The sequence below is a fragment of the Apis florea genome, unplaced genomic scaffold (genome assembly GCF_048593485.1).
Source record: "Apis florea isolate Af1SG1 unplaced genomic scaffold, ASM4859348v1 contig_2201_pilon, whole genome shotgun sequence".
Taxonomy (NCBI): domain Eukaryota; kingdom Metazoa; phylum Arthropoda; class Insecta; order Hymenoptera; family Apidae; genus Apis; species Apis florea.
Genome location: NW_028256542.1, coordinates 236,321 through 258,271, shown reverse-complemented (window position 1 = coordinate 258,271; position 21,951 = coordinate 236,321). Strand labels below are relative to the sequence as shown.

The 21,951-nt window shown below is 28.1% G+C and overlaps 1 protein-coding gene and 3 long non-coding RNA genes across 12 annotated transcripts; 3 read left to right on the top strand and 1 right to left on the bottom strand.

Moving 5' to 3' along the window:
* Positions 1-849: 849 nt before the first annotated feature.
* On the top strand, positions 850-2,803 carry LOC147658497 (uncharacterized). 2 transcript variants are annotated; one of them, XR_015295114.1, is made up of 4 exons: positions 850-1,671; positions 1,844-2,069; positions 2,296-2,450; positions 2,566-2,803. It is a non-coding gene; the product is annotated as an uncharacterized LOC147658497 (long non-coding RNA). The 2 variants fall into 2 exon arrangements; XR_015295113.1 differs by having other exon boundaries at positions 2,296-2,803.
* Positions 2,804-2,962: 159 nt separating this feature from the next.
* On the top strand, positions 2,963-4,916 carry LOC116414149 (uncharacterized). Its single transcript, XR_004224612.2, has 4 exons — positions 2,963-3,073; positions 3,148-3,284; positions 4,339-4,579; positions 4,701-4,916. It is a non-coding gene; the product is annotated as an uncharacterized LOC116414149 (long non-coding RNA).
* A 902-nt stretch (positions 4,917-5,818) lies between these two features.
* Positions 5,819-21,093, top strand: LOC147658495 (uncharacterized). 7 transcript variants are annotated; one of them, XM_086917317.1, is made up of 4 exons: positions 5,819-6,954; positions 10,952-11,044; positions 15,370-15,613; positions 20,671-21,093. In XM_086917317.1, the coding sequence occupies exons 3-4, from the start codon at positions 15,395-15,397 to the stop codon at positions 20,698-20,700; spliced, it is 249 nt and encodes an 82-aa protein (XP_086773443.1). In that variant the 5' UTR covers positions 5,819-6,954; positions 10,952-11,044; positions 15,370-15,394; the 3' UTR covers positions 20,701-21,093. The 7 variants fall into 7 exon arrangements, 6 of the variants coding, with proteins under 6 accessions (XP_086773443.1, XP_086773445.1, XP_086773444.1 ...); XM_086917319.1 differs by lacking the exon at positions 20,671-21,093 and adding an exon at positions 18,293-18,757; XM_086917318.1 differs by lacking the exon at positions 20,671-21,093 and adding an exon at positions 17,816-18,757.
* LOC147658496 (uncharacterized) lies at positions 10,090-13,966 on the bottom strand. 2 transcript variants are annotated; one of them, XR_015295111.1, is made up of 6 exons: positions 13,725-13,966; positions 12,911-13,407; positions 12,156-12,298; positions 11,681-11,952; positions 10,928-11,146; positions 10,090-10,501 (listed from the first exon to the last, which is right to left on the bottom strand). It is a non-coding gene; the product is annotated as an uncharacterized LOC147658496 (long non-coding RNA). The 2 variants fall into 2 exon arrangements; XR_015295110.1 differs by lacking the exon at positions 13,725-13,966 and having other exon boundaries at positions 12,156-12,544; positions 12,911-13,530.
* Positions 21,094-21,951: the final 858 nt, after the last annotated feature.

Sequence of the window (21,951 nt, the reverse complement as noted above, 5' to 3'; positions counted from 1 at the left end):
TCAACTCTTAATAAAAAAATATATATATATATTTCTAGTATTTCATAACTATTTATTTTTAATAGTTAGTTGAATATAATTTTTATGTTAATAAAAAATTATATAAGAAATTGATTTTTCGGTATTTTGAAGCATAAAATTTTATAAGATGACATGTCTATACTGTATTTTGTATGATTCTTTATTATGTTACAAGCATGTTATGTTACAATGTTGAAAACATTATCGTGCATCGAATATGATATTCCAAATTATTACTTACCTTTCTAAGGTACATATTATCAAAGACATCAAAAAAGCGGGAATATAAAATGTTAACTAATATCTAAAGAATATTTAGTTTATAATATTTATATAATACTTATAATAGAAAGAATACTGAAGAAATATATGAACATTATTTTGTCATTATTTTATAATCAAAATCATACTTTATATAATCTCTTATTTATTTATTTATTTATATATATCTTATTTATTTATATATTTATTTTGTAACTTCTTATCAACGAAGTTAACAATTATTGTGACAGAAATTGAATTTAATAACTGTTATGACTACAATGATACAAATTTTTATTTATGGACTTTTTTATTAAAAAAAGTTTAATAATTACGAAAAGTTTTTTGTATTAATAGATTTACTAGAAGTATAATATTAATAATACTAATATCAATTAATCATGTTATTATCTTCAATTAATTTTTGGCACTTATCTGTTTTGATACAATTATATTTATAGAAATATTAAAATAATTCTTTTGTCATAATTGACAAATATTCAAATAATATATAATATTCCGTGATCGGTATTAATTTTGAAAATTTTCTTTATCTTGTATAGGAAGTATGGTGTAACTTATTTGAACATTACAAAGAAATATATAACTCAAAAAATATTGGAGAATATTTTAGAACAATAGATTCTTCCTGTTATTAATATTCAATGAAAAATTATATGAAATTGAATAATCAGGATTTTATCTGAATTCTATCTAAAAAATCGACATAGTGATTCAAACGACGAGAACCGGTTAAAGACATGTGGTCTGATGAATGAATGAATGGATAAATGTCAGCTGCGGTAGAAACGGTAAAAGAAGAGACGGACTTGCGCCTCTATGAGTCCGAAGTCTATTGGAGGGGGTGAAGAGGATGTAGGATGTAAAAGGGTGAGGGGTTACTGGCTTAATTGCACCGCATCACAGAACGTAGTATTTCGTAGTACGTAATGGTAGGGGTAATGCGTTCTCGGTCGTCCTCGTCCTCGGCGGCGTCGTCGTTGCCGTTGTTATTCGTATGAAAGCTGCACGCTCACCTGGATCAACGTATGCGTATCAGGACGGTATCTAGTCAAGTATTTCTTCAAAAAAGGAACAAAAGGAAAGAAAATATTTAATTTTTATTCTTTCATTTTTAGAATAATTTTTTAACACGCACATATATTTAAATTATAAATTTCTGACTAATTACAACTTGGACAAATTTTTTCTTGGAATAGAATTTTTATTTTTGATTATTTGTAGTCAGATGTTTCCATAATAAAAATTTTATATCTTTTAATTTGATTTAATTTAAAAATATATGCTTGAACATCTTGAAAATATGAATGATTTTATAATCTTGATTTAAGGGAAATATTATAAGCTAATTTTGTTGTTAAATAAAATGTAAGTATTTTATTAGTTCCGAAATAATTATAATTTTGTTTTTCAATATTTTTATTTTTTCCTTTTTTTTTTTTTTAACTTTTAATGTAAATGATTAAAATAAAATTTTTTCAATATAATATTTCTTTCTACTTTTAGAAAATTAATTTAATAAAATCATATTTGTCTTTAGTAGGATGTCAAATTGTCAATTAGCCGATAATACGAATAATATGAACCAATCGGCAGAATGTGCTTGACGAATATAATAATTGATCAATTTTTAATGATGCAAATCTCTCTTAGAGAAATGACACGATGAAAGTGTTTTTATAGAAATAGCACAAATAAAAAAATGAGAAATTCTTTATTGTATAATATTATATGATTAAATAATGGAATTATTTTTTGTTTCTGATGTAAGTATAATATTGAGATTGAAATAATATCTTCTGAATATATTCATTATTTTTTCAAAAGATTATAAGATATCGATTTTCAGTCATGACAATAATTAACAATATTATGAACCACAAGTTATGTGTTTGAATTAGAACCATTAGAATTAAAATAGTTAAAATAGAGAATCATAAATATGAAAAACATTCTATGTTTTTTTTTTATTCACATCTTATATAAAATCAGGATTACCAAGGGAATTGATACGGTCCTGGTGGCTCGTGTGCGTGACGTGGAAAGCACACGTTCATACTGCTCGCGTGTCAGTTACCGTAACCCTCGAGTACATATCGGGGATTTCACGGTGCACGGGGTCGCAGTTGAAAAGGAGCTGAAAAAAGGTGTGAATGCCGGATGGCATTCATTCAAATGCCGTCCAATCACAGCATCGTACTCCAGGTCGAGTAGCAGGGCCGGCATAACATTGGGAATTATTAACTCAATTCTTTCTCTTAGATTAACTCAAATCAAGAAAAAAAAATGTTTAAAGGATAAAAATATTTTCCAAAAAGAATATTGAGATTAATACTATAAAAGTTGAATATTATAAATCTTATTTTATTGATGATTGATCTGCAAAAAAAAAAAATGGAAAAATTTTAAAAAGAAAAGAAAACATGAGAAATAGTCCAAAAGGAAAACTGGGAAAAGAGAATTGAAAACTAAATTTGGAAATTAAATTAAAAAAATTAGGAATATGGAAAATATAGATATAGAATAAATTAGATATAGAAATATAGATAAAGAATAAATTAGCATTTTTAACTTTCGTTAAATCATAATGTATAAAAACATTTCATTTTGAAGATTTTAAAAAAAAAAAAAGATAAATTATCATTTTATATTGAATTTTCAGTTGAAAAGAATTTAATAAAATGTAATGCTAGATGTTAAAAATCATATTAAAATTTATGAATCTATTAAAGAGAATCTAATTTAAATTCATAAAATCACCATCTTTCTGGCAAGTATTTTTAACACTAAGTAGTTTCTCCATTCGATTCAAGCCAGTATAATCGATGAAAATAGATCATTTAGGTTTGATGATGGAAATCACAACGAAGAGAAAACGATTTAACATTAGAACATCGGAGCCTTGTGAATCATTTGAATGAATTTCTTCGATAATCAGCTTTCTATTCCTTTCTTCTCGTGCGAATATCCAAGGATAAGAGGTGATTCTTCTACTTAAGAATTAATAGAAAGGGAAACGAATTGACATTGATTGAACGAAGATTTAGAAAGTATCATTTACTTTCTTAAATCTCTCTCAATTTTTCTTCAGTATTTTTCACAAGTTATTTAGTAAATGAAAAAAAATCTAAAGTATAATTCGAATAGATTTGTTCAAAATCTTTTTTTAGAATAAAACAAAGTAAGATAAAAAAAAAATATATATATATATATATATATATAATATATAATGAAAAAAATATTGTCAGTATTTTATAATAATTTTTAATCTATTTTAATTTTCAATCTTTTTAGGATTTAATTTTATAATCATATTTTAATCTTTTTGGGATTGTAATAATAATTTAATAGATTAATAACATAGTAACCATTAAATAATTTTCCAAAACAATTTAATGAACATTTATTGAATGTTAATTAATTTCTTTCATTTATTGTGCAATTTCGATTTTCTGATTTTTAGATACTTTTTCAATTTCTATATATTGCAATAATTATCAATAATGTTATTAACAATTATTAACAATATTGATATTATTAATTGATATATAGACCCTTTTAATTTGATCAGTAAGTAGGTTTAAGATTGATCGAATTTTCTATTGAAACTGACAGAGATATTTATACATAAATTAATTAAAAAGCAAATAACTTTCATCGATCTTCAGTGATCGTATCATTCCTTTTTTTTTTTTTTTTTTGCGTTTAATTGCTCGTCATGAGAACGAACTTCGGATCTGAATAAATTTAAAAACTATTCGCAGGAAATTTTATTAAATAGAAACTCTATGATGAAACTTGATGATTCTCGTTGTCATTCTGTTTCTATTCTGATCGTAAAATTGCAATTTTTTTTATTACAAATTTTAAATAATAAAAAATATATTAATATTTGTTGTTTATTTTTCATAAAATAATTGTTAATAACATTTTTAATCCATAATTTTATAAATCTTACATTATGCCATTATTCATATGTATACGTGTTTTATTCTTAATTCTAATTTTTGTTAATAAAAGATATTTATTTTTCAGGAAGATGAAGAAATGAAAAAGTTGAAGAAATTGATTTGATTGATGAATTTCACGTTTTTTTTCATCACAGATTTAATATTATTTACAGATTTAATATATGATTTCTAACAAAATAGTATAACAATTGCTATCTGATTGCAATTTTATAGTTTTGAAAAGGAAAAAAAAAATTAGTGACAGAGGAGGTAATCATCAGAAGTATCTCAGAAGTAATATAATTAGCTATCTTGGCTATATTGAGGTAATAGTTTATAATATTTTGTAAAATTGTGATTTTATAACATAATTTTTGGAAAATCATAATATCAAACTTTAACTGAACGGAAATTTTTACAATATTTTTAATAAAATGTTAATTTTAGATCAAATCAAAGTGAAAAATTATTACGGAAGAATATTACACTTTTAAAAATTGTGAAAAAATTTAGGAGACATTCTATTGATTGGAACATCTTTCATAGTCTCAGAATAATTAAAAACATCTGTTGGAGGTAAAAACCAACTAGAAGAAGAACTGTGGTTATTCTAAAACCGATAAGCATTATTTTGTATGAAAAATTAGATTATTAGAAATTACTATTTACAGGAAAACAAGAAATTTAATATAACTCGAAAATATATGGAGAATCGACGTAACATTATGAATATATTTTTTTGTCATTATCGTCGTATCCTATTCAGAAAGAGTAGAAGAAAAGAAAAATTTTCAACATCTGCATGTAAGGATTCGATAAGAACGACTAGAAAAAGTCAGAACTCGTCGCACAGTGGTATAGAATCAATTTACTAGGTGAATTTATATTTTCATAAAAGAATTACTATCTTTTCTTTTGCTATCAAATTTCTTTGTCCATTTTTTTCTTGAACTCCATGAATATCATATTAAATTTATCAAATGAATATTTGTTATTTGAATTCTTTTGCTTCATAATTTATTTTTGGTCCTTGCTTTATAATTAATAATATTGAATTCATAAATTACTTTATTAATATTTAATATTTTAGCCAATTAAACAAAAATTATATATAATGCAATGGAAAGAATTTTATAGATTAAAATTTAGAAAAATATATATATATATAAAGATCAATGCAAATATTTATTTAAATTTTGATATTTATATATAATATATATCAAAGTATATAATTATTTTAACAATATAAATTAATATATTTATATATTTTAATAGAAAATTTTATTCAAATAACTCATATTATTTGAATTATGAAAAAAATTTATGGTTTTCATGTTTAAATCTTGTACAACTTGTACATAATGAAAGATAATACATATACATGTATCAAGAATATTTAATCAGATTAATTGGTATTTAATATTAAATACATTTTCGTTATTTTGATAAGCCAATTGAAAAAATCGTTCGATATGAGAAATTTAATTTTATATACTATCTTAATAGCTTTGTATAATTACTACAAAAATCGTACATCATCATATTCATTGCAAAAAGAATATATTTAAATCTTTATTTAAACAGATAGAACTGAATCGATGTGAAAACAATTCCGAAAATTTGAAAATAAATCGATTTGAAAAGAATTCGCAGAAAGCATTCAAATAACCTGTTGCATCAAGTCAGGAAAAAAAATCAAAAAATCGTTCAGTCAACTGACATCCACAAGAATCAATAAACCCATTAAGTTCGATGAAATAACCATATTCAAACGCTAATTGCTATTACAAATGCCTTTTCTCTATTGTTCAATAAAAAAATTTCATTTTCTTTTATAGGTTCGTTATTGGTTGACTTCTTTATTTTCCCAGAAAAGAAAACAAAATTCTAAGAAAAAGAAAAAAAAATCAAAAGAAGATAAAAAAATAAAATCTTATTAAAATATTTCATTTTTCCATTCACAACTTCGTTTTGATTGATCATTTTTCAACAAAAAAAATTCTCAAGAAAATCAAGAATTTCTCAAAAGAGAAAAAAAATGAAAAGACGAAAAAGAACTCGAAAATCGACCTCGGTCCGGCGGAAAAATTGATTCAGCACAGTCTGGAGAGCCATGGCGAGTATGAGAGAAGAGCTGGGGGCGCGTGTGCGCAGTTCTCTTAACCAACATGTCCGCCCGGGTGCTCTGGATAGTCATGGTTATGCAGCGCGATCCGTTACACATCTTCGTCAGCTGAATCCTTGGTTTTTGTACTGCATACATCCGCGAGGTGCGTGTATTGTAAAAGAGGTTGGCTTAGAGTCCAGTCTCTAAATCTTTGCCTCCTAGTGGAGGATTACCTCCAGGTTGAGCCGGTTGTGATTCCCGGCAGTGCACGAGGTGCGAGCAACCACGGGGATACTGGAGCCGTGGCACGACGAATAGCCAGAGTACTCAAGAGAGTGGAGAATCGCGGGAGAACCAGGGAGAGACAGAGACAGGTAGATCCTTACTAGCGGTGAAATACGAAGCGGGAAAGAGAGGGAGAAGCTTGAGGCAGGCGCGCGTATTGATTCCCGCGTGACGTTTATACGGTGAGGTGAGAAAGCTGCAACCGGAAGAGTCGTGCCGTTTCCTTCGCCGCTGAAAAACTGAACGGGGAAGATACGGATTCGAGCAACAATTTGGAGTTCCTCGTTTTTGAGCCTTGTCCACTGGAAGGTACGTTATGTACCAGTGAACACAACCTGACTGGTCATTTTGATTCATTCAGTAAAGCTTGTTTAAGAGAGAGTCAACGACACGCGCGTTTTCCTCGAGGGGAGAGAAAGGGAAAGAGGGTGAGAGAGAAAAGAGTAATATGTTTGTGTGTGTGTATGTGTGTACAAGCATATGTGTGTTAGTAAGAATTGAGGGAGGGTCGGTTGAAGACATTCTCGAAAAAGGGTATATCGATCCGGTGGTCCGGGACTATTGGCTCTGGCACGCCACCACGAAATCGTGCTTCACTCGACCCTCTTCCTTTTCTTCACGCTTCTTTGGGGGTGTTTCTATGTTCTTTCATATTCTATATTCCGATCTTACCTACTTTTATTATTTATTCTTTCTATTTGTTTTTATTTGTTTTCATTATTTATCATCTATTTTGTTTCATTTCTTTTTAAATTTGTAATTTAATTCTTTTTTTTTATAAATTTTAGATAAAAAATAATTTGTATTTGTCATTATATTTGCTCGTGCATATTGATAAATATTGCTCGATATATATCCTAACGAATATAGTGAAGAAAGACGAATAAACACCTTCCTGGCTGCTGCGATGCTCCTGTTACTCTCGTCACTCGCCCTTAAACGTATCCCTTATCGATCCAGGCCCGGCTACACTGCCATACAATTCGAAATTGCGCTTCACGAGCTTCTTCTGCGTTCATTGCCGCCTTATCGACCCTTCTGGCATCTACTTTTCACAGTTAGAATCACTTCTTCTTTCCCTTTACCGGTATCACCCTTTTTAAAATCTTAATAAATTCCAGTTTATAAAATAAAATTACAAAATAAATTTAAAATAATTATGTGTTTTTTTGTTTTTAGAATATTTCAAATATAACATATTTTAATATTATTAAATATTATTTTTAGAAAAAAGAAATTAAAGTTTTTTTGGAGGTTTTCTTTTCACATATCATGATGTCTAAGTGGTTTTACACAAGGAAAATCCATAATTAGAATAACGACACCCTTAGGACAAAAGTGGAGGAGAGTATTAATAACTTTATTATCTACCTTCTGTAACTTTCTCTAAAGATTATGAGATCATTAACCTGTATATCTTTTTCCATATCTTTTCAAAAAGCAATAGATTTTAAAGTGCAGGATCAAAATTGATTATTCATGACATTCTGCTCTCTTTAATTAAAATATTTAATTTTCTTAATTACACTATCATTTCAAAATATTTAAGAAAACTAAAATTTTATCATTTCTTTTGATTTATTTTCACTGGAATAAATAAATTAAACTGTCTCTAGGTTTCTAAAATATTTAAAATTAATTGACTTCATTTGAAAAAAAGATATATAGAACTTCAAATAATACAATATATTTTAAAAAATATATTGAAATATTATTAAACAAAAAGTTAGAAAGTCAATATTCTTCTTTAATTAAAAAGGGAAAAAAATTTTAAATAAAATAATTTAATAGCAAAATATCTTTCCTTAGATGAGTCGGCTTAGTTGGTTAGTTAGGCTTAATCCGGCTAAGAATTATATTTTTCCGTCTACTGGCTTTATGTTTCTTCATTCACGAAAGCTTCTCCTTGTGTCTTCGGGATCGATAGAATGTGAAATGGAAAGCGAAATTGGAGAATGAAGTTCAGGAGAACTAGTTGAATGTCGACAGATCTTGTTGATTCTTTCTCCGAGTACAACAATAACTACTTACATTACAGATTGCAACTCTTGATCAATACTCAAAACAATATTTTCCATTATAGAGATTTTTTAGAGAATTCTATAGATACTTCATAGAAATATGTTTTTAAAAATATTCAGTAATTCATTTTAGGAATTATTTTTATTTTTAATTTATTTCATTAAGATGTATTTTTTATGTGGAATAGTTGTATGATATATATGATCATTATTCTATTTAATACAAATTTCACATCATTCCCTTATTAATTCATGTCACCATACTCTATTCAGAACAAATAATAAATGAATCAAATAATAGAAATGGAAGGAAGATATTTCAAGTATTGTTTTGCATGTCATGCAATATACTATGATCAGTAAAATTATTTGCTGCCAATTATACATAAAATTTATATCCATTTTATAATTATAATTATTTAATCAAATAAAAAAAAATTATATTAAATATATGTTAATTCTACTATTCTATTTATTAATATAAAACAATAATTAGTATAATTTTATATATCAATAATTAATAAAATCCTTCCAACTATCGACATGCTATGAACATTTCAAGCAAAACAAGAAATGAAGGATAATTGAGATGTCATCCAGAGGTTGACTAATATCACATGGACCAAACAGCGATCGAACCGCCCTTACGACAAAGATTTTGCGCAGTAGTGGGTGTCCCCTCTTTTATTTAACGACGTCTATACACACGTTCTCGCGCAGTTTGAGACCGCGCTTGTCCCCCCGTGGAAGTCGTCACCACCTCTTAGTCCCTAACAGTGAGAACGAAAAATCGTGCCGCGATGTCGGGCGTTAAGTGCCGTGTACGACGTTGTTAAGTTACGCTTGGCGTGAGTCGGTGTAGTTAATCTCACGTGCACGCGCGCGTGTCTCTTCTCGTGGATAACTTTTTTTTAGTTCATACTCTTTTTTTTTCCTCTCTTTCCTTCCTTTTAACGAGCTGTTATAAAAATTGCGCCGATTCTGTGTGAGATATCTGGTGAATTGTAGATTGTGTTTGTGAAATATCGCAAAATCATCTGCAAAGAATTTGGTTGAATTTTTTTGGTAAAGTTTGTTGATAATGAAAATTTTGATTATTTATATAATCAGTTTTGATTATTTATATAATTTATATAATTATATCTTACGTATACTAATGTTTAGAATACAGTGGCTGATTTAAAAGTTATTAAGATTTATGCAAATAGATAGATTATAAAAGATTTGTTTAATTTTTATTTGAGTTGATTGGATTAGATTAAAGCGATAGATAGATAAAAAGAAATTTGTATATATATTATTTAGAGAGTAATTTATGTTAAATTTTGAATATTTAAGATTGAAAAATTTTCATTTTGATATAAATGAAAAGAAAAAAGGAAATTTTTAAAAATTAATTAAAGGATTAGCGCAGAATTGAAAATTTTAGTACAATATTTAAATTATTATTAAAAAATATTTTAAAAAATATAAAATTGAAGTACATGTGTATATTATTATTAGTATATGTAGTTATAATATTATCTTTATTTTGTTACCAAATTGTATTATTTGAATTACTTATTGAAATATTTGCAATTTTGTTTGCAATTGTTTATTAAAAAAATAAGTAAAAGAACGTTGATCAAAAGGACTCCTCGAGTTTTATCTAATATTGAAAGCTCTTTTGCTTAAACGCTGACGTTTCTCCATGGAGATGTCTGCAGACTCAAGAGTCCGGGAAGCTTTATTACCTCTCTCAGCCTGCCGAAGTCAAACGCTTTCAAAGTTTTCGAATTTTCACGTAGTGCTTTTAAACTTCTTCCATGACTTCCAAGAATTTGAATTACGAACACCTATTAGAATATGATCCTTCAAAAACTTTTTTATTTAAAATCAAAACTGTATAGTTTATTAGATAAAATATTTTTTTCCACTATTCTTTATTGTTTATATCATACACTCTTTGTTTATTTGTTTTATAATATATATATATATTTATACACATACATATATATATCATAATAAATGTGAAGAGTTTTTTGAAATTTCAGAATTATCTTCATTTTCTTTAATGGTTTTGTAATAAGATAGTTTGCTCTAAAAATATCTATTTTATGAATACTTATTAATTTTTTACTATGCACTTCATTTTTTTTTTTTAATAATTAGACCATCATTATAAAATGAAGTAATAAATACATGTAAATTAATATTTATATATATATATATAAATATTAATTCAATAATTAAAAATCTCACTGATATATTCACTTACTAACATAGTTATTTTTATATTGCTTCAGGAGATCGGTGATCAGTGGACCAAAATGAGAGAGGTCCAAGTCTGCTCGAGCAGGGACCCGTTGGCCCTTCGCGCGAGAAATGATTTTTAGAAGGTATCGATCATGTCGTCCTTTTTTATCTCTCTTTTACGATGTTCTTTTTTTATGTTTATTTTTTTAAGTGTGCCCAGAGAATTGCATCAGCCGGAAATTACTCTGGAAATACGAATCAATCTGCATGTAACAGTTTCGAGGGCATTATTTATTATTATCGTTTTCTCTTTTGTGATATAATACGATATATATTTGTGTGAAACAATCATTATACAGCAGCCTTTATGGGTTCGAATATATTTAAAAATTATTTTTAAGAATCATTTTTCAATATTGCATTGAAAATGAAAGTTATTCTTGATTAATCTCACTCTCAATACAATATTCATTTGCGAGAAATATTCTTGAAAATAATTCTTTGAAAGTTTTATTCTTAAATATATTTTCTATCTACATCACAAGGGTGCGTTGAAACTCGAAAATAATTATTACTCCCAATATAATAGTTTTTAACAAGAAATAATTTTCTAAAACAAATTTCTAAAGAATACTTTTAAATATATTCACACCCTTAAATCATGCCTGCTTTGAATAATTTTATTTTCGTGATCCAATGTCTACATTATTTTTTTATCATTTTCGACGGATAATATTAGATAACAAAAATTAGATAAGTACAAGTTTATCGATACTCACTTTCAATGTGCCATATTTCACAAGAGTTAAATATATGCTTTTTTGAACATGCTTTTTTTTACATGTTCTGATTATATTTATGATTACGGACAATTACCCACAACTGGTTGATTTGGTTATTGGAATTATTGGATAATTGATAATTAAAATTTTTTACTTATTATTTTCTTAAATCTTAAGATGTTTTTATATCAGAGTATTGCGATTTATTGACTTGATTGTTTTTAATTTAACTATGACTGAGTATTAACTTTTTTAAAATCATTCTTTTTCTGTAAAAATATTTAATGGATAGGTTAAAATAAAATATAAAATATATATTGTAGTTTGAATTTAGAAATATGGATATAGAAAAAAGATTTTAAATCTCTGCAATTTTGAATCAGAAGTATTTTTTTGTTCAAAAATATTGCATGAACATGCGAGCTTTTGAAGATTTATACAAGGAAAATCCATAGGGAGCATGACTGTTTACCATTGCACGTGCATCATTATGCCGCACGTTTTTTCTCGTACAAGTATTTCTCTGGAACACGTTCTCTGTCAGGAACATCGCAAGGGACCGATTGGTCGTTTACTCGAGAAATGTAGCGATGTTGTTTATAAGCCTGCATCAAGCTATTCAGGAATAAAAAGATGTAGTAGACCAGCAAGAGGAATTTTCTACATGGTTTAAATTCTAAAATTTATAAGACATTAAAAGTCCTTTAATGTTTATCATTTTCTTCTTTTTTCTTTGCATTATTTAGCAATAATTATTCAAAAAAAAAAATGGCATTCTTCTCAAATTATAAGATATATCTATCTTTATCTTTATATCTATCTTTATATATAATATTCAAATAAGTATTTTCAATTTTATTCCTATAAAAGATGTGAAAAATTAAAGTAGATTAGAGATATTCTTTAAATTAAATAATAAAAGTATATCTATAAAATATATCTATATATAATGTGATTATATTAAAATAAATAAGTCATTAATTAGAAATGATAGCAATGACTTCTTTGTGGGCTATGATTTATGGATTGAAAACCATTGATTTTCTTTCCTTTTATCAATTATCATAAATTTTCTAATTAAATTCAAAACATTAAATAATTGTTATGATCATTGTTCGAAAAAAGTTAAAACTTTGCATAAAATTATATCTAATAAATCATTTCTATATATAAAGGGTCAACTTCTAGAGAATCCATGAAAAGGATGAGGTCAAGGTTATACCATACCGGGTGCACGCAGTCGAAGATTTTATTGATTCTTAATGAATCAACACGAGCTTGACATAGAATGTGTCGTATGAATAGTTCCCTTGATTGAATTGAAGACCGAGACATTCGGTCGGTGATGGACGTGGCTTATGAGATTCCTAGCATAATTCTCGGTAGCCCTAGGTCAACTGTGATTGCGCACAGCCACGTAGGATCGATTATTCGGTTACCGTAAAAGGGGTTAAAAGCATGAAGGCTGTTTTGTTTCAACCCTTATCCATTTGGTGATTTAATTACACTATATATCCTGGTCATACCTCATTCCTAATATTTTTTCATTGAGATTAAATTCGAGGTTAAGTTACGTTTTATTTTGGCCTTTATCTGATCCACCTGATGATTTAGATACACATCCTTGTACCAGTTGCATCTTGTTTCTGACAATTTTTCAAGTGGGATTTATATCAAAATTAGATTGATTCAGTTCGGATTAATTTTATATTTAATTTAATATTCTGCAAAAAGTCGTAAAAATTTATATTCTTCGAATTTTTATAATTAATATTGAAATTCTCAATTAATAGATTAATTAACGATCCATGTATCATACAATTTTTAAACACAATTTTTTCAAATGTCTAAAAAAACAGAAATATTTAAAGTTAAAAAAGGTTATCTTTTCTTTGGGAGAATATAATTAATATTGAAAATTAAAAATTATTATTAGTAAAAAAATTAAAAGTTACTTGGTAAAATTTTAATTCCTCTAAAATTATATTTTTATCAAAGTTAAGTTAGAACGAAGGCGATAAAATTTTATTTATATATTAACCTGAATTAATATTTTTCGGTTGTAGAATATTCCAATAAAATGACAATATTAGAAGATCAGATACATGAAGAGTAATCCAATAACTTCATTCACTAGGTATTCAATTACTTGGAGCGTGTTAATTTATTAATAGTGGATGGATCCATCCATCAGTTGCTAGATGATTGAATGATTTTAATTTGGCACGCGATATGATGACCTCATTCTATATTACCTCCCGATGGTATCCTTCCTTTGGCATTAATTCTACCTAAAAATAGATGTCGCCACGCATCTCGATTATCGAGATTTTCGATCCTTTTCTCGTTATCGATTTTATTGCATTCGACGCGATATCGAAATTAATTTTTAATAACGTAACTGTGCAACTGTGATTAAATAAGAATTCATTAATTAATTCTCATTCATTGATTTCACTAGTGTAATTGTGTTCTTCGAAGTAGATTAAAAAAGAGAAATCTTTTTTCAATTGATTTTTTGGATATCTGGAGAATTTTATCTTATTTTATTCTGTTGTAATGATATTAATATAATAGTAATTATCAATATTAATATATTTGAAAATGAGGTATGTTACTGAAAGTTTTTTGTAAAATTGTATATTTATATCGTTCTTTAATATATAATAAATGATAATTTTTAGTAGTACTTAATGTAGATAAGAAATTTGTTTTTTTCTTAGATTCTCTACGTACTCTTTCTAACTTGGATAATCCATAAGACAAAAAAATGGCAGAAATATGACTTGTTAGGAAAAATAAAAAAGAAAAAATGATCTTCAATTAATCCACTCATATAAAAAAATATCAATAGTAAACAAAGTTTTCGTAATCGATTTGAACGGAAGTTGTAAGTAATAAAATAAAAACGAAAAATATAAATTACGAAAAATACTTCGTACTGAAATATAGTAATTATTGTACAAATGCAAAAAAGTAAAATAGACATCAAAAGAGAAGTGTTATAAAATATATGTAATAGTGATATATGATTACTTATACGGTGTTCATTATATATAAAGATTATATAGACATTGAAAATGTGTAATAGTGGATTCCTCCCTGATATGTATCGATCGATCTGTCCTGGTTTCCTAAGGAAAAGAAAGGGGTGGCGACTTCTGGCATCCTTAACTTCAACAAAAATTTGCGATTACGAGACTGTTTTGCTAACAAAGTGCATTAGCTGAACAGGCAACATCCTGTGGAAGCCTTTTAGCAATAACGTGTTACATAACGGTAAATGCTTTTGATAGCGTTGTGTGTCGTGCCGGAGGGGACGTATGAAGATTCCGAAATTCCTATGCGCTCTTAAGCTTTCATGTCTTATTAATTAATTCTTGCGGTCAGGTTTCCTAATTCTTGAAGAAACTAATTTAGGGATTGAACGAACCAAGTTAACATATAATTAAGCTATTAAAAAGAAGGAAAATAACGATGAGAAAATTTAAGAAAAAATTGGAAATTTCAGGATTTAAAACTTGAAAATTGTAAAATTCGAGGAATTTTTAAAAATTGAAAATTTTTGTAAAAAATCAACTATAATTTCCAATATTTTTTTCACTTATTTTTTAAAATGATTTCTATTTATAATCTTTTTCCACTTTTCATGGATTTTTTAATAACCAATTTGTTGCCAATTTCAGGAAGAGGGCATGACGCACCGAACTCATGCAGTGGCGAAAACACGTGCGCATCAAGTACGGTGGTCGAGTCGGTGTCGGTCAAGGACAGCGGGAGCGGGAGCAGGTGCAGCTGCAGGTGCGCGTGGTGCAGCTGCAGCGGGAAGGGGGCGCACGACTCAGCTACGTCTGTCACCAGCCTCAACTCTCGTCGACGGCTCGCCGCAGCTGCAGCACAGCAGCCATGCTCTGCTGCGGCCGCAGGAAAGTGAGTATACACTACTTTTAACATTTTCAAGATGTTACAACACACAGAATCTTTAAGTAAGAAACGATGTTGCTTTGTATGAAAAGTATGAAAACCCACCGGTTAACATCAAGTTGGGATCAAATTTAAAATTAATGGCTTTGAAATAATGATAGTTGAAGTTTGATTATCATTCGAATTTCATGATAATCTACGTTTGCTACTAAAGATCAATAAGATTTAGGAAAAATAGAATTTTACTTGAAATTTATCTAAGTCTAATATCTATCTTCAAAGTGTATTTGCTATAAGATTAAATCATTATATGTATATTTATATTTATTTACAATGATGCACATAAAGTAAAGATTGATAAATTTACTTCCATATGTCTTTAATTGTATGTATAATTATTGTGCTCGATTTACACTGGCCAACTCTATCGAATGGCTTGAACATGATTGTATCTTGAAATTAGATTAATCGAGTCATGTGCTCTCACGTGCATGTTCAATTATAGTTATAGGTCAGTATCACGTGGACATTTATTTTAAAAATTCGTATAATGCTGCATTGTTTTAATGTAAAGGAATTTAAAGTAAAACGGTATAATTAATACATATTTTTTATATTAGTAAAAAGTCAGAAGACAAAAATAATTATGAACAGAATTATAAGAGCAAACTTTATACGATTGTAAGATTTTTTTAAAAATTATTTTTCAACAATGATAAAAATATGCGATTATATGTTTTTTCCTCGCCAATAGGATAAAACGTTTTACAGATAAAAAAATTAAAATTAACGTAAAAAGAAGTAAATCAAAGTAAAAAAAATTCAAAATAAAGAGATTGAAAATGGAAAAATTCATGGTCGAAGAATTCACTATGGAAAAAATTCAAAAATATCCAAACTAGAAAAAATTTCGTATGGTTTTGGCATCCCTTGGAAAAAATTCATGAATATTTTTTTCCCCCCTCATACGAATTTATTCGTAGACACAACATCGTGACGCTGGGAGCACGTGCATTTTTTTTTTCTTTTTTTTTTTTTGATTTCAATATCCTTATTGATATTCCAAGTGAAATATCAAATTTTCGGTGAATGCGTTACATGGAAATTGAAAACATAGTTCCGATACACGCTGAGTACATCGGTCTGTTATAAATCAATATCGAGATACGGAGTGGAACAGGTCGGCTTTTATCATATATATTTGTCACACTCTCGCCCACAAATATCCGGTAGCTTGCCATTATTTTCTATTCTATTCGATGATACGAGACCAGCCAAATAAACGTGTGTATATCCACCATTGATTTTCAAATCATCGTAACAATCGTGGATGATCACTATTTATGTTGTTATGAAATATTTAAAAATCAGAAACACGACATTCCACAAATATAGATATTCTTATTATATTTATATATATATAACACGTGTCATAGATTTTTTTTTTTTAACAATCGAAACTTTAAAACCCAAAGAGTTTCGTATTATGCGAACCTCGAAACTTTTTACTATTATTTGTTATTAAACATTCTTCAAATTTGGATAAAGAATATATTAAAATAATATAAAAAATAATTTCTAAAACTTCACAAAGAAATTCGTGGAATTTTCGAATTCAAGAATTTCGCGAATCTAAAAAATCGGTCTCAATTTATTTTTAGATTTTTTTTTTTTTAATTTGACACGATTCAAAAATGAATGAAAAAAAGAATAGTAATCAATAGAATAGTAATAATTAGAAACAATGAAAAGTATCGCTATATTTTTCGACATTGTGTCAATTTTTTTCTCATGACGAGCGTGGAAAATCGGTAAATCGTCTTTTGAAAATGAGTCATGCGCACAAGTTCAACGGGAAGAGAAGACAATGGATGGACAAGACGGGGAAGAATAGACGGTACGTGGCAGCTACATTGCCATGTCATTTTTATATTGTTCTTCTCGAAAACAGCCCCCGGTCTATCCACGGCCTGGAAATGGTTTACACCCAACCTGCAGATTTCGTAATCTATTATTACGAAACGTTTATTATCTACTCGCGTTTATGCTTTATTAAATCCTCCACATAACAGATTAAATTTGATCAACTTCGATTATGAATTTTTGGCTGTGTTTTCAATATTGTAATAAATATGAAATAGTTCTTTTAATTTATGTATAAATAAATTTAGGATATCATAATTTGTTGATATTAAATCTATAATTTAGTTCTGCAGATTTAAAACGTGAAATAATCGAAATATTTAATGTGAAAAAATTCAAGACGAAGAAATTCAAAAATGAAGTTCGAAATAGAATGAAAAGAGATCGAGCATGGAAAAGATTTCGACGAATTCAACGTGAAAAAGTAGCATTCAGTAAGAAGGTATCAAGCATACCTATGTGGCAGAATTGTTCACCATGCTAATATAAAACGTGTCACTTTACCTTTATAGAAAATATCCAAATATTATACTAACATAAAGAAAAGTATTTCCTAGATATAGAAAGCATCACGTTATAAAGGGGAATCCCTTATGAACATAAAACTCGGAAACATTTAATTTTCATACTTAAGTCGGAATGTTCATGTCCTTTTTTCTATTGTTGAAAATTCTGATCGACTTGTTAATATTCATAATATCGAGACAGCGATATTTCATCCCTTGCTATTTTGTTTCTCGATTTGTAAACGCGATGAAATAGTTGTAGATGGACAGAAAAGGAAAAACAAGACACTAATGGCGGCGCGAATGTAAAGAGAATGGCCAAATGTCGTGGTAACGACGAATAAAACTGTCATGGGTACAGCAAGACGAAGTGGCTCACGGACAAGATTATTTAAATTCCACTAATGACGTCATTAAAATAATAAACGATATCGTTTAGGCGACTCTTCCACGGTCAGAAACTATCTGGGAAAACTTTCTTCTCGACGCCATTTTATATCGAAAACTTTTCGCCTGAATTCGATTTCCTTTTACTTTATCGATTGTCGTTTCTAGAAAAAATTAATTTTCAATCGTATGTCAAAAATAAATTCAATAATTGTTGATGAATTGAAAAAAATCAATTAATTATTATACGAAAAATATTTATGCATGCATCATTGTATTTATATAAATCATATAATTGTTAATTTATAATAAAATAATTTTGAAAAATTGAAAATTTTATGAAAAATAATTGCAATTAAATATTCCTTCTGTTAAATGCATTCAAATTATTTTTAATTGATATACCTGGTATAAAATGAGTAAATCTCTTAGACAATCATAATTTTATTACAATTTTCTAGATAACCCTAGTTAATTATTCTAGTTACCGAATGTTAATTGACTAATATTTTAGTTGCCGAATTTTGGCTTTTAATTTAACGACTAAGATAATCGACTCGGTTAAAAAGATAAATTTGACTTGATATATTTTTACAAGTTCCGAAAATCAGGTTTACGTTTTTTCCACGTATCACGCGTATCGGTAACCTCGAATATTTTGCATGCTTCCGTGAAAACTCAACCTACTCGTTGCAGTTGGAGTGCATTACAATCAAACACGCGAACTGAACCTTTCGTAAGAATGGCTGAAGTATAATTAGTGTCTCGAAATAAATCGAGAATCATCTGGAAAAATCTCTAGTATATTGTTGCAGTTGCTTCTATCGTATTCGAGATTGATTAATTTTTTATTTTACATATAATTCTAAAATTCGAAATTATTTGATTATTATTTGATTTCAAAGTCACGTAATTTTAAATTTTTAATTGTATGAAAAATTGATTACACTGATGTTGTAAAATTTATTTATAAATTATATAACAAAAATTTCATTACATAATATCACAATCCATCAATGGAAAAAGTAAACTTTCTATTTGTATTGAGAAATTTTATTTCTATAGAGACAGTTTTCTGATAGAAAGATTGAAATTATAAATAAGCATTATAATTATTTATGTATTTTCGTACGAGAAGAATTGTCTATTTATCGTATTGTCGGATTCCATTTGCCTTTTTTCTGCTCAAGATATCTGGTTGTACAACCGATCTGTTGCAAATTTAGATATGACCCAACAGATCGTTGAGTTAAATCATTCAGTTACGACCTAAATTTCTTTTGTACAAGAATAAAAATTCATGTATTCACGTTGGACGAAAAATATTTCAAGATGTTTTCTATATCCATAAATATTTCAAGTATTATAATTATAAATCGTACATGTAACTATTAGTTTAGAAATTGTACATAAAAAGATACATCGTAAATGTAAAAAAAAAAAAAAAAGATTATTTCATACGAGTTAATTGTTCTCGAAAAAAAAATTATTTAGTTAAAAAAAAAATTCTATATTTTCTATTCACTTTTTTACTTTTTTAATTTTCATTTTCTCATTGCATTGAAACGTCCTTCCTTCTTCCTTTTTTTTTTTTTTTTTTTTTCATACTAAAGATATTTGACACATATCGAAGAACTGTATTTTTGTATTGGTAACAATTCGAAGGATTTTTTGAATACTTGTCAAAAATAATTATCATTGGTTTCTCTTTTGCCTCTATCCGTAAGCCTGGCTTATTATGGGTCGCTCATCTGCTATTGATATCAATAGTACCGCTATCGATCAGGGACACGTGACGAGTAATAAATTCTCAACGTAGTCGTGGTATAACGAACACGTCCATTTTAGAATACGATGATTTTTCATACTTGTCTGTATTAATTAAATCGATATTCGAGAATTGGCTAACTAAATATTGAAAAAGATTTCGATCTCTTCTTCACGTCAAAGAAATCTATTATATTCGTATTAATTCTTTTTAATTTCTCTGAGATATATATTTGCATAATTAGATTTTTTTTTATTCGAAATATAATTTGAATGACAAGGAATGAAGCTTAAGAATGAATGAAATTTAAAATTTTTAATCTTTCTCTCTACGAAGATAGAAATTTACCATGCATATTGATGGTTATCTCGAGATCGATCCAAGATTGTAATAATTATTTATTCCCTTTTTTTCAACTAAAACTTAATATAAAAGTAAGAAGATTAAATTTCAAAGTATCACTATTATTGTTTCTTCAGGATTCAGAATCACTTAATATCAGGAAATGAAGAAAACGAAAAATATGGAATCGTTAAAAATATCATACGTGGAATTCTAGTTTAACTTCCACTTGCAATATACTCGGCACAAATCTTTGTATGAAACACCCGAGGCATTCGATTCGTACTACCTTACTTCCACGAAGATTTAAATATTAGATTGCTATTCCGAGAAACCTGTTTTACATTGCAATCTGGCGATTCACCCTACAATGAAGTTTTTTTATTCGCCGAGAATTCTTATTTCGTTTCTCATCCACATCCATGAAATTCCTGAACTTAGAAAGTATCGTAAAATTTCGAGTAAAAAATTTATTCCATACATACGGAGCGTTCCAGAAACAAAACTTCCTAATCATATTCTGTAAGTAAAAAATAAGAAAAATAAATTTAATGCATACATGTTGTTAATAATTTTTGAAAAGGGTGAAGAAAGGAAATTTTCTTAAAAAGTTTCTATTCGATCTTAAAAAATTTTTACAAATCTACCAATGGTAGATGATACGTATTTCCAAGGTATCGCACAAAATTCATCATCAGGGAATGAGAAGAGTCACAGTGGTAAGGCAATTGAAGCCCGAGACAATGGGGAGAGGCTTTTTTTCAAAGGGGAAGACGAAAGAATAGGGAGGCGGTGAAAGGTTGGACGAGTGAGTAATATGCAGAAGGTCCCGGCCATCCTTTGGATTTTAATAGATCAGCCAATGAACAAGAACCTCTCCGTTATAATACATTAATGAATAGCCATCCAACTCAACGCGGCTCTAACGCGAAATCAATATCTAATTATCTTTCCACGGTCCTTTCTTTCCTTTTCGCTCATTTTGTCCCGTTGTTTTCAACGATTGATGTCCCCCTTATCAGGACAAAAATTATATAGAATCGTCGCTACCGATCAAATGAGCACAACTGTTGATCGATTCTACCAAATTTTTTACCAAAGATATTTCTTAAATAAATTTTTAATAGGACACGAATTTTTATAATTAGGACACGATAGAGAAATGGAAAGAGTATAACGATCAAATAAATATAGATTCTAGATGTGGATAGAATGATGGGAGAATGATCCTAGAAAAGTGATAATTTCAAGCCACCATGTAGAAAATGGATAGTCTCTTATCGACGATACTGACGACCCTTCATCAGTTTAGCATCGACACGAAAAGACATGCGCACAAAGCATTCGATCGAGTACACATAACCACGACACACACTCGAGAGGAAGGAACCCTGCTGATCATGTGTGAGCCGTCCTTA

Coding starts and splice junctions, on each gene's coding strand:
- LOC147658495 (XM_086917314.1), top strand. CDS start 6,367: ATGGCGAGTATGAGAGAAGAGCTGGGGGCGCGTGTGCGCAGTTCTCTT. Junction 6,524..6,582: donor GTACTGCATACATCCGCGAG/GTGCGTGTATTG, acceptor TTTGCCTCCTAG/TGGAGGATTACCTCCAGGTT. Junction 6,735..10,951: donor CCAGGGAGAGACAGAGACAG/GTAGATCCTTAC, acceptor ATATTGCTTCAG/GAGATCGGTGATCAGTGGAC.